This window comes from Athene cunicularia (assembly GCF_003259725.1).
Source record: "Athene cunicularia isolate RWA chromosome 3 unlocalized genomic scaffold, athCun1 chr3_part1, whole genome shotgun sequence".
Classification (NCBI taxonomy): domain Eukaryota; kingdom Metazoa; phylum Chordata; class Aves; order Strigiformes; family Strigidae; genus Athene; species Athene cunicularia.
Genome location: NW_020799097.1, coordinates 58,128,717 through 58,141,914, shown reverse-complemented (window position 1 = coordinate 58,141,914; position 13,198 = coordinate 58,128,717). Strand labels below are relative to the sequence as shown.

At 40.2% G+C, this 13,198-nt stretch overlaps 1 protein-coding gene across 4 annotated transcripts in view; it reads right to left on the bottom strand.

The window, feature by feature from the left end:
* NCOA7 (nuclear receptor coactivator 7) overlaps window positions 1-13,198 on the bottom strand; it is a 100,903-nt gene that overhangs the window by 20,534 nt on the left and 67,171 nt on the right. For 2 of the 4 annotated variants that reach the window (XM_026846302.1, XM_026846301.1), the window contains exons 4-9: window positions 8,600-8,679; window positions 7,637-7,744; window positions 6,153-6,254; window positions 5,008-5,133; window positions 2,508-2,692; window positions 24-1,090 (exon numbers count right to left, since the gene is read on the bottom strand). In XM_026846302.1, coding sequence (XP_026702103.1) covers window positions 24-1,090; window positions 2,508-2,692; window positions 5,008-5,133; window positions 6,153-6,254; window positions 7,637-7,744; window positions 8,600-8,679 — 1,668 coding nt within the window. The remainder of the gene's footprint in view (window positions 1-23; window positions 1,091-2,507; window positions 2,693-5,007; window positions 5,134-6,152; window positions 6,255-7,636; window positions 7,745-8,599; window positions 8,680-13,198) is intronic. The other 2 variants (XM_026846304.1, XM_026846303.1) reach the window with 2 other exon arrangements.

Here is a 13,198-nt window from a genome sequence, read left to right as displayed (position 1 = left end):
AACAAGGATAACTAGAGACCTACCTTCAATTGGCACTTGAATTTTCTGCAGCAGCCACAGTCTGATTTCTGATTGATTGTCTAACTGTGTTTCTTGACAGGTCTTGTCTATAGCTGGTACTAACGAAGAGTCCACAGACTCTTTCAGATCCTTCTCCTCTGCTGCTGCTGAGCTGATTTCTAATGAAGGTGCTTTCCTTTCAACACAGCAGGAACCAAGCTCCATACTTTTAACTGTATGGACTTCATTAGCTTGGGACTTTGAACAGCTAAGTGTGAGGTCTATGCCAATTGCTTTATTGTTTTCACCTTTATGGATTTCAGCCTCGTGTAAGTCTTCAGATGACTGAGACCCCTTCCCATCTTTATTGAGGTAAAATTCAATAAGTTTATCTTTCTCTAGCTCTTTCTTAGTGTCCAATGCAGTCTCCACCTTACCTGTTGGGGAACTGACACATTTGTTTACTTCTGGAATAACATCTTGCTTTTCACACAGCTCTAAGTCTAAGTCAGCTTTAGGTTCAACACTGTCCTTTTTTTCCAAGGAATCAACTGTCAAGTGCTCCTGGACTTCTGTAGTGGGTTTGGTTACCTGCTGCTTTGTTCTCCCCAACTCCCTGGGGTCAGCCAGCAAGCCTTCCATTACTGAGATTTTCCTGTCCAACCCTCTATCCATACGAGATGATGTCCTTTCCAGCTCAAAGAAGTCATCCTCTCCTTCTCCCAAAAGGGATTTTTCTTTGGTTTTGATAACTGAAGCATTTTTTTCCCCAGAAGGCTCCTTGGCACATGGATCTGCAGCAAACTTTTCCAAATGTTCAGTGGCAGTGATGTTGTTGGGAAACTCCAGTGACTTTGATTTAATTGAGCCTGTACTCTCAGATGACTGAAGAACTTCAAAATCAGCAGACTTTTCCTTATCTGAAGGCTGTATCTGTTTGGCACCCAGAGCAATAGATGGATCCCCGTTCTGCTGCCTTTTTTCCTTGCTAAGGGACTTGAATTTGCTGAAAGGATTGATATCTTTCTCAGAGGACAGGTCTTCCCATTCTCCTGGCCTGTACAGAGGACAAAGATCCTTTGGTATGTCACTGTCAGGGAAAATGATGGATGTACATAGGATGTTAAAAGCAAAATGGAAACAGAAAAAAAAAAAAGGAAAAGAACAACTAAATAATAAACCAACTTAACTTAAGCTCTGAAACACAACAAAAAATTACTTTCTCCAAAATAAACATACATCACTGGAAGTAAGTGACTTTAAAGAAAATGGAGAAAAAAATGGAACAGATAATACCAAAATAAAATGAGTAAGCCACTTGGCAGAATATGCCACATGGGTGAAGAAATGGTATGCATGTAATACAAATGTGCAAGTCATCAAAAGTTCAGTAACCAAAAAAAACCACAGGACATGCATTTAGCTGCTGGAATTTAATTCATACCATAGTAATATTGTTATTTCCCACACCTGACAATGAGTCAACCTCTACAACCATCCATGCTTCCCTACTACAAATGTATTTGAGAAGAAAGCAAATCAGAGATAAGCTGTACCCTGTTTGAACGTTACTACAAAACAGTAGCAGGCAACAGAGTTGAGTTTTCCTCCTTTTATTTTTCTTCATTACTCAAATATACTGTTTAAATGCAGACTTCCCCAAAGATTTCTTTTTAAAGCAGGACAATCAAAATGTTTCAGAATAGAAAATTCTTGAAAACAGCACACAGCTTGAGTTCTTCACTGCTTCTAAAAAGTCTGCAGTGAATGGGAATACAGGATTTTCATCACTTAAGTTACTAAGAAGTTACTAAACACTCAAGTAATAAGCATAACAAATATCTGGAAAAATTTTTCTTGAAATGAGAAAACAGAGTGAAGGAGAATAATTTGACTGATCAAACAGGTGTTGCCTATAAGGACAAAACCTTCCTGAGAACAAATACTTAAGCAATGCCTGGATTACGCATAAATGAAAGCAGCCCACCCCAGAAAGCCTATTGTGTATTATAAACAGTAACTATCAATGCATTTCTGGTTCTGAAGTGGAAGTATTCCACAGACTGGTATTTCTGTAAGTCCTGAAGATGGCAATTAAAGTGCTGTTATCTTCAAAAGTATTAAATACTCCTCTCAGAACACTCCTGATAATACAACAAATGGTCCAAATTTAACCCTCTTCAATTCCACTGAAATAACCCTGGAGATGCGTCAGTGCAAGAGCCCAACTATGGCATGATACCAGTGCTTTTAATTACTGGATTTTACTGGTCACCTTTACACTTTCGTTCTCATATTCACGACCCATTTCTCTTTACTGCCACTGAAGTACTCTAAAAAGAAAGTGGAAGAACAACACAAGTGAACCATTCCTTTGCTGGCACTTTCCTCCCATGATTTGTTTTATTCTACTTCACTAAAACTCTTCCTCTCCATTCCTTCCCCTTCTTTTCAATGACCCTTATGAAAAATCAGTAAACATAAATTCAGAGAAGAACACTCCTTACGATGGCAATGCGTCTTTAATCTTCATGTGAGAGATGTCATTGTAGAGGGCTATTGAGACAACCTCCTCCATGGGGCAGATGAGCCCATATTCTTCACAGCCATTCTCAATTACAAGAGGATCAGACTTATGTGGGTCAAACATGATATTGTTTGGAGTTACTATCATGACTCCTCCAACTACGCCCTAAAATAGGAGAAGGAAGAGTTAGCACATCACATGTAATTCACTTATCATTTGGTACTGGATTTTTGGCTACCATCCTAAAAAAGAAAAACCTGTCTCCTGCCTCTTATACCCCATCATGCAATGTTTGCTAACAAAACATTTTGGTTTCCAACTGCATCAAGCCAGACATTATAAGGAGAGCAAAGAAAAAAATTGCTTAGTAACGCCTAAGTTCTTGGCTGATAAAGAAGAACATCTGACTATTCAACTTTCAGCACTGGCTGACACAAGCTAAAACTGCAGATTGTTAAATCAATCTCAGCCAAAATAGATTAGTAGATTTAAGAAAAAAAAAAAAAGTACTATTTTATTCTAGATGCAGCCACCTTCATTTGATACATGAATTTATATGCAACCAGCACACTTGAAGGCAGTCTTTTGTGGAAATGTCAAGGTTACTATGCTAAGCCACATATAGGTCCCCTTGATCTACTCTCCCAGAGGTACATGCAAAATGCTTCTCCTCGACCTCGATCCAAGCATATTTTGCACAGCTCTAGAAGACACATTTAATTAACTCTTCAGAATGTGCTCTAGCCACGGATTCACAAGAGGCTGCACGAGCCATTATTCAGCATCCAATCCCTGGCAACTTGATGATTTTACAAGGTTTACAAAGATTTCCAATGTCTTGCTCCTGCACCCTTTCTTCCAGATGAGCTACAAAATTCACCAGATCAGCTCAGAAGCTGTGCTTAAATCATGACACCTGACAAACAGGAGCCACAAATCAACAGAAATTACCTATACTGTTGATACTATTAAATTATCCAAGGTCATCTTCAAAACAAGCCAGAAGGCTAACAAATAGGCAGGTAAAGGACCACAAGCTTGTTTTGTTTATTTTGTTGGGTCTTTGTTTTGGTTTGGGTTTTTTTTAATCAGAGAGATGCTAAACTGATGGCTTGGCACTGGCAAGTGAGTACATGTGTGCCTGTTCCCTTGTAAAGCAAAGTCTGCATTTATTTCCCAAATGTTTCTCCTGCATGACTCACATACACATGCCTGGTGTGTGTCTGGATGAAAGAATCAAAATCAAGTGCAGAAGCTTCTCCCACAGGTACGTAACTCTAGTTAGCCAGAAATACATCAGTAGGCTGTACTTCCTACCTACCCACTGCAGGAAGCAAGGCAACAAGGGATTTTAGCTACACTGGCAAAGAAGCCATCCCACTTTCACTTGTGACTGCAAATTACTTTTTCAGACCTGCAGCGATAAAATTGGCAATCTGTACCCACTGCATCTAGCCAGCATCACATAACAAAGCAACAGTATTGCCCTAATTTACATGCGAGCCATCAAGTAGCCATCTAGTACTTTCTACAAAATAGCAGACTGAAAAATTGCAAAGTGGTTAAATACAGTCTACATTCACTCAATGTGAAAAGAAGCCAAAAATTCTAGGTGTAAACACATCCATCTTACAAAAGTCAACACAAAGGGAAAACATACTTTTAAATTACAATGGTTAACATCTCCAGTGTTATAAATTCCAGAGAACTTCAAAACTGAAACATGCAGACATCTAACTGAAACCAGAGTCAACAAGAGTAGATACATCAAACTACACAGTTCAAGACGACAGTGTCTTGCAACCTTGAGAAGAAAAGAGGATTAAAATACTTTCCAATCTTTTTGCCTTCTCTTCTAGAACAGATGCTGTAAAATTTAGGGTGCAGTCTCAGTGGGAGCACATATGTTACAAGAACGCTTCCAAGAAAAAGAAAGAAAAGGTTGTATCATGCAATATTTATCTTTTTATTAGGGTTTGCATGACATTCATTAGCAAGTGCAGAAGTGACACAGGCATATTTGGAAACACTGCTCTGGAAACAGTTAAAATTTAGCTTAGTCATAAATGAAATAGATAGGTATGTGCTCATTTTATAAAGCTGTTTCACAACTTGGTCGAACTTGACAACTAATCCTGAAATGTTCTAACTCTAAAGTGCAGTTTTCTCTGTGTATCTAGCAGTACACTCTTAAACAGGTAATTCTGTTATGACATGGTAAGGGAATGAAGATGGTTAGAAAAGCTATTCTTTCATAAAGCAATTATCGTTATAGATTAAACAACTGAAAGAACAAAATGATACAACATATTACCACAGTACCAACAAACACAGCACTGATAGTTAAAGCCACCAGGACATTAACATTCTTTGCAAACATGAAGCACATTTGACTCTCCCAGTATTCATCTCTCACTTATCCAAATAGATTTTGCTTTTAAAGAATCTCAGACAATGCCCAAAAGCCAGGTTCCACCTACCTTACCATCTGTGAAGTAACGACAATTCATTTTTAAAAATTTGACAACCACAGGCTCATCCTCTTCTGAAGTAGAGGACAGAACTCTCTCAACTGGTTTGAAGGCCTTTCTTGCCAAATCAGCATCCTTAAAAAAAATAAGTTCAGTGCAGAGCAGAATCATGTACTTTTAGATTTTGGGCAACTAAAAGGCAAGGTTCAAACAACTATTTTCTTTTTGCTTAAGGAAGAGAAGTGGTGGTCATGTATGTATTTATGTACATATGTATGTACGCTTCCCACTGTATCCTGTATGGAAGAAAAACCTTGTAACCTTACAAAACCTCCATACAAATGACAAGCAAGAAATTTCAATGAGGTACTCTCATTAAGAGTGGGCCAGTCCTGCCCCCTCACAGCCCTGAAGACCTCTGCACACAGTGCACTGGTGTGATTCCCCATATAGGTGGCACAGAGGTGTAAGACTAAGGTTAAACACATTTACTCACTCCAGGGTTCTCTCCACTTTACTTTTCATTAGTTATGGATTTGAAATGTCTAATTGCTTTAACATCAGCAGGTGGACAGCTAAACTCCCTAAAACTACTATGTAACATCATCATGGCCCATCACCCTTCTAAGGAAAATGAAAGATCAGCTATGCCAAGGCCTTTCACAAAGATTAAATCCAGCAGTCTTGTCTATGTAAGACATGTCTATATATGGGTACCGCCATAATACACTTAACTAGAAAGAAACTGACAGCTCAGACTAAACTAACAGCTTCTGGCTGAAGGATTTCAATGCAGGATCAAGGCTCTGGACTGCAGGGCAGCATAAAAATCTCCAGGGTGATACACTAAATTTTTCATATTTAACTTCCTATTCTTTAAAAACTATACACCACAGCATTTTCAATTGCTTTAATAGACTCTGGACCCAACTGAACCTGCACTGGGTTTCTCTGCTCAGACAGAATTCCCTGAATTTGGAATATTTTAAAGAGATGGTAAATTTTGTAGTACAACAAAATAAAATTAATGTTACTGAATACACTAGACATGAGGTCTGAACTGTAAATTCAAAAAACTGCCATTTACACAGCCTTGAATCTCAGCTTCAGAATCAGAAATTACTTTAAGGCCAGTGAACCAATATTTGACTTACAGGGAGTTTATCATATTCGGCATCTGATGATGAAGGAGATACAGGAGCACCAGGACTGAAAGAAGACAGCCTCACAGCACTGGTTTCTGGCACAAAGAGAATCTACATACAAATACGTATGTCAAAAGAAGACACAAGCTTAAAAGTTATTCGCTATCAATACTATGTTCTGCTAGAAAGACAAACCAATATTGATCACTTGTGATTGCAATGCACTCCTTAACAATTACTTATTCTAGAGGTCTTCTTCATAGATGGTGATGGCAGGGCACATGCAGATCTGATTAAGTACAGGATCTTGCTCTACATTTTGTTTTGCACCACAGGCAAGAAAATGAAACATCTGCCACAGAATGAGAACGTCCTTTTTCTCCTCAAATTTACAATCCTAGGTGTCTTGCAACTGCCGCAAATACAAAACAAGTAACTGTAAAATGACTATTAGTAGTCATTAACTTCTAACATCAAACTCTGGTCCAAAGAGAAAGCCACTGCTGAAGATGGGGGAAATTCTCAGTGCTAGAAGTTTATAACAACACTTCACTAAGTTGTCTGTTTCCAAAAACATACTTGCATCTCCAAATTTAAGAAAATATTCTTTACATGTACATGATGCTAAAATTCCAGATCTACATTTATAAGAAAAAACACCTTATACTAATGCAAGCCTATATAAAAACATCATGCTTTGTTTGAATTTTAATTCTCTCAAAATGAACATCCCAAATTTTTAGTACAGCACTATTAAAATTGCAGTACAGCACTCCACCCCAAATAAAAACAGAGTAATTTGTTGAGCAAAGGAAGATACTTCTAAAGTTTAAAAAGTATTCACAGTTTAGTTTAAAACTAAAAGTGTTCAGAAAAATGAAATAATTTTCATTATCCCAGCTTTTGTCTGCTGGATATTCTTAGGCAAGTTACACCATCTCCTTGTGTCTCAGTTTCCCCATCTGCAATCAGGACACTTCTATCTCTTCATGTCTGTGAGGCAGTAGAGATCTGCTCTTCATGAACCAGATGTGTTTCTTCACATTTGCATTTCCATTATTTGACTCTCCCAAAACCTGTTAATCTCCAATTATTTCTCGTCTTACAGGAGACTGACTCATCCCCAACATAATGGCAAAGAGTTATTTCAATTACTGTATCTAGCTCTTTAATTCTTGAAAATATTATATACAGCATTTATCTAGGCTTCCCAAGAATTCAACTCTTACAACAGCTACATTAGCCTCTTAAGCTTCAGAGTCATCTTTAAGCTTTAGTGACAGCAAATAAATAACAGAAGTCAGATATGGCAATTTCAAAGCTATGCCCCCAACTCCACATAAGTATCTAGTGAGTTCTCCTTTGAGGGATTTAAATTATTGTCCATTATCCTTGTATCCAAGTACCTAAAAGATATGTTAAAGTAGTAAAAAGCTTTTACATACGTAGTAAATAATCAGGTTTAAGTTATAAAAAAAACATAAAATATTTACCTGGCCTGGCACAATCGTCTGCGTGAAAAGCTTATTGAGCTCCACAAGCTTGTTTGGTGTGATGTTAAACTTTAATGCTATGCTGTTTATGGTGTCCTGATTTCCAGCCTGAAGAAAGAGTTGAAGCTTAAGATACCATAGTGAACACATTCAGCACACCAGCTGAACTAAAGCCATCTAACAGACTGTTTGCAGGAAATAGATTTGATGATCTCAACACACCCTCTGTTTAATAGCTTATGTGATAATCGGCCAGTACCAATAAAAAGAAAAAAAATTCTCTCATAGTATACAGAAAATAAAAGAGAGGTGTTACAGATGTGCTTGTTCTTTTCACAAAGCTTTAAAGCAGCACTACCATATTTAGAACTGGTCTGGCAAGTGGGGAAAGCACACACACTGGAAAGTTCATTACAGCTTCAGCAGACGCAGCACTGGGGCACTCGCCTTTCCATCATGCAGCGTGACTGTGGGCGTGGGGTGCAGCCCCCGTTCAGGGACCTGGCCGGCTCACACACAGACTTTCTGGGCAGAAGTAGTCCTCTGAGCTGCTGTGGCAGTACACTGCTACCCTGCTCCAGCTTAGAGAAAGAGGTCTCACATCATCTCAGGATCAAGCATAGGCCAACCACTTGATGACCTAAGCAACTGCGGAATGGAAGTATTTTTCAGAATAACGAAACTAATTGCTCCATTAAAGAGCCATGGTGCAGAATTAAAAATAGGAGTGGCAGCTGTGAGAAGAGGCAGAAGACCTGGGTTGAGAAGTGGTTCAGGACATGAGCCTAGCTCTCCCCACCCAACAATATTTGGAGCAATCCCTATTGAGATAGGTACAAACTGCAGCCAGTATCCACTTAGTGCTTTCAGCTTTGTGTCACTGGCTTCCTTTCAATCTCAACAGCTCCACTTTTAAAAAGCAGTCATGAACAAATCATGTACCAGTCATGTACCAATACTTACAGTGTATTCTATGGTACCATGGGGTTTCTGAGAAACCATTTTTTTCTCTTTCTTTTCATTGGTTTTGTTTTGATTGTCATCTAAAAAGAAAAAAAAATAATCAAGTAATTGACCTTCCAGATGTTTGCCTATCAACACATTTTGAAAGAGATCTACAGGATGTGCAAATTGCAGCTGTGAACAGGAACAAGAGGCCACATCAAAAATATCTATTAGGCCTTAAAACTGCATTACAAGGCAAGCAAAACTTCAAGTACAGCAGGTTTAGTAATCATTCAGGAACACTACAGGAGTAATGTATACATGATACCATATCAATATAGAACTGCTCCCATGTTTTCCTCCAATTCCTACACAATTCAGCTGTTGGATACAAGCATTGTGTGTGATAAACTGCTCTCAAGGCTGAGGTAGAAACCAGCAGATGAACACACACACTGATACATCAGTATGACCACAACAAATGCTGGTTAATCACCACTTCACCACCAGCATGTCAGATTTAAATACTATTTTAAACTCTGAAGGTAAAAGTATGCCAGGAGTCCTGCAAAACATGCATAACATGCAGTATATAGTCAAGCATCAGAAAGCACAAAGGTTGTTCAGAAAACATCTGCCATTTAGCTGCAGTACTCAAAACTCATTGCACTTGCAGAAACCCTTGCAGGACCCGAAAGGCACGGGTGAGCTCTCAGCAGCATGAGCAGGGTAGCTATTTCCAACACTTACCATGGCAGAGGGTGAGTGAAGCCAAGGATCAGGGAGGCTGCCAGCTGCCCAGCCAGCCCCAGCCCCACAGGGCTTCACCCTCCACACCCAGAGCCCGGGCCCTCGTACCTGGGGGTGGTGAGGCCAGCGCGCAGCCCCAGCTCCAGGAGTGGGGTCTGGGAGCAGAGAGGCTGTGCATGGCTGCCCAGCTCGTCCAACCTGCTCGCCCCTGGCTCCTCGAAAAGGTCCTGCTGCCTCCGGCACAGTGCCACAGTCCAGCCAAGACAGAGAGAGGCGAGAAGGCAAGGCAGGGCTGGGCCCAGCAAAACCAGCAGCTGGGGCCAGGAGCGGGGAGATGCTGCCCTCCTGGGGGGACTGTTCACACAGTCCAAGCTGGCAGCTCTGGAGGGAGATCAGGGAGGAAAGGGTGGGGAATGGCAGTGCAGGGCGTCTGGCTTGCATTCAGGCTCTGCTGCAACCTTTGCTATTTCCAGACAGCAAGAGGCAGATAGTAGAAAGAAGGGCAAGGACTCTCCTGCTCCACTGTAATGTACACAAGAGAGGAGGGGCCCAGAAGCGTGCTGTACCTGACCCTTCTGTTGGCCCATTTCCACAGCGAGGTTAATGCTGGGGGCTGCCTCAGTGTCTTCCAGAGGCTGCACGGTCAGAGACAATCTCCTTCAGTGAACAGAGGCTCACAAGATCCCTGAACATACGTCCAGGCGTTACTGCAGGCATACCCCACCCATTACGTGCCAGGGATGCACTCAAGAGAAACACCATGGTTCGCAATACAGCAGACAGCAACGCCACTTTTTCCACAAACGGACAGAGGTGGAAAGCATGCAGGGACTAAACACACACAATTTAAGTACATGCAGATAGTACACATGGCATGAAGGGCAGAGCTAGGAAGAGGAAGATCAGAACAATGCTGGCTTTTCCCTGATAGCATTTTGGAACAGAGCATCACTCAATGATCTTGAACATTTCATCTCCGAGACTGAAGATCCACAGTAAAACTGTTTAAATTAGCATTCTTACTGCCTTTTTCCGACCATCTGCATTTCTACCATTATCACACCACCTTCCTCTGATTAAAGTCAAAGCAGTCTATAGGTGGAAAAATGGGTAATGACAACATTAGGAGGGCACAATATTAAAACTATCAGAAACACAACACCAATATGACAGAGACATGGCAAATAATGGATGCTTCCTTAATCCATTATTTATGTAAAACTGCTGATATACACACAATCATGCCTGAAGAAACTCCCCCAATTAACAATGAATGAGTTCACACTATTTTGTGCTACTCAGGAGATACCATTTCAATTACTCCAGAATCACTAGAACTATGTATGATACCCATGCAGGCAAATGACCTAAGCTGCCTGCGACCCATTACTGGAGAAAGACAAGAAAGGTTTATAGGTAGACTTCATCTTCCAATAAATCATTTGGTCTATCTGGAAAAAGCAGACAAGTTTTCAGATATACTAACTCTCACTTAGCTCTGAAACAGCACACAAAGTAGGCAACAGTTGGGAACAATTTCTACTAACTAGATGTGCATCTGTAAGACCTTGGGGTGGGGGGTAGGAATAAAAATAAAGTAGCCCAGAGAGATGTAGAGAGAGAAGGAGAGATTTTGTACCTGCTGAATGTGAGAAAGTTTAAGTCTGTGTGTGAATGGGAGGAATAACAATACACAGTAAAAGCAGTTTCTCTGCAGAGCTTGCAATGCTTGGTATTAGCTAAACATTTTCATTTCAAAGCTTTGTCTTTGGAAGGTGGGATTGTGCCTGTGAGATGACCATGACAGCAACCACTATGCCACTACGTCACAACACCACCACAAAATACTCTGGCAATACAGACAACTTTCTCCTCTACAGCTTTCTATCTGGAAAAGGATGTTCCCCTCTCTCCTTCTGTAAAATAGATTCTTTTTCAGGTCCTTCTAAGTGCAATGGCTGCAAAGTTTGTAGATTAAAAGTTATTCGCCAGTGTAAAGTTATAACCTGAAGTACTGTGTTGCAAGGAGACGTATAATATTCTCTAGTTCTTCACTGACAGGACTGTTGGTCTGTTAGTTTTTTAGGGTCCCCAACACAACCATGGTGCAATACAGAGGAGTGAGCTAGATACTCACCCATAGTTGAAAACCTGAAACTGTACAAACAAGTAAAACAGAAAAAAAGGTCAGAAAGCAAGCCAAGTTTAAACTAAACACAACACAGTCCTCTTTTTGCCAATAAGGGTTAATAAATCCTAAATAAGCCCAACAATTAGATGGCTTGGTCGTTTTTTTCCATACCTATATGAAGGATGTATGTTGTATTGCCTGTTTAGCTACAGCTAGAAGAAGCAGTCACAATCTGTGAACCCACCTGTCTTCTGAAATCAAACTCTCTTGTTTGGATACTTTTTTAGTTTTTTCTTCCTCCCCCTTTTTTTTTTTTAAATCCCACAAAGGGGTTATGGAAACTGTCTTGTAGTAGAATAGCTACTTGCCAGGCTTCGGTGATTCTAAATTACGTCATATTAATTTGACTAGTGGAAAGTCTTAACTAGTCTATGTTTTTAAATTGTACATATAAAGGTTTAAAATCATAAATTAAAAAATTCAGACCTTCAGAGAAAAAAGTTCCAACGAATCCATTAAATCTGTCAGGCACTGCTAGCCCCACTTACTGTACACATAGCAAGGCCAAGGTCACAAATTACACTCTACATGAATGGTTAGTGAAGGGGGTGGAAAGCCTGGCAAAGTAAGTAAAACACAATATACTATTTCTCCAGTTCCCTTATTGTTTCTCATTTCTCCTTCAGAAAGCCGAATGTTTTCTGACATGATGTGAAGGCAGCTACCTCTAGTAGTAGTCCCAAAGGCACGCCGAGCACACACAGGCGTGATGGACTCCTCAGTAACCACATTTCTCTCAGACAGAGCTAGATGGAAGAGCTGCACCTCTCCACAGGCTTTAAAATAAATGCTACTTTTGAACTTGGACATTTACTTAGTGGTGAAGTGATTCACGGTTCTGCCTCCCAAGTTTTCCTGCACTGCACGTACACTGAAGATAGGATCGTACAACCCCGAGAGCTGACTAGGTGTTAATGCAAATTTGATCACACTGCATTTTTAGGAAAAGGGCAGAGTGGGTGGACTGAACCCTTCTGATTTCAGGAAACATGTAAAATAAGAATTATGCAAAAATAGTAAAATTAATGAGCAATGCAAAGAAGAATGCCAAGTGAGAACAGGCAAAAAAATACAGGCCTACTGAAAATGGAAAGGTCTAGAATGGAAATTTTTCTGCCCTTATTGATATATTTATACCTAACTCAGTTTTCTAACAGACTGTTCATATTTCATTTTGCAGTGCTATAGGAAACTTTAAAAAAAGAGTTACCTGGGAATAATCTAGAAAACAATTAGGAAGGAATATGACAAAGAGGTCAATTAGTTTATCATCCAAAAGACCTTGACATGATAGGAGAATTATACCTCTGCAGCTATGTAAACAGCTGTATAAGTAGATAGAATAGGTCAAGAAGCATCAAGAGAATCCTGGGCTGCTCACACTCTGACATACAATGTGCCACTGAAAGACGATACCATCACCACCATCATTACAGACTAACCTGCTGCCGGCTGAAATCAGTGTGAGGTCTTGCAGTGCTGGCTCCGACAGCTGAACCTGCCAGACAGTTCCTGAGCCATCAGTTAAGCTGACATCTGGTAATGCTAGCAGGAATGACGAAGTAAACAAGGGGCCAAAGGACTGACCACTTCCCACACTGGGTAAACAAACTCAGTAGCCTGCGAGAATAGATGCAGTGGTATACTTGGACCAAAAGTCCATTTTACTCATTAAT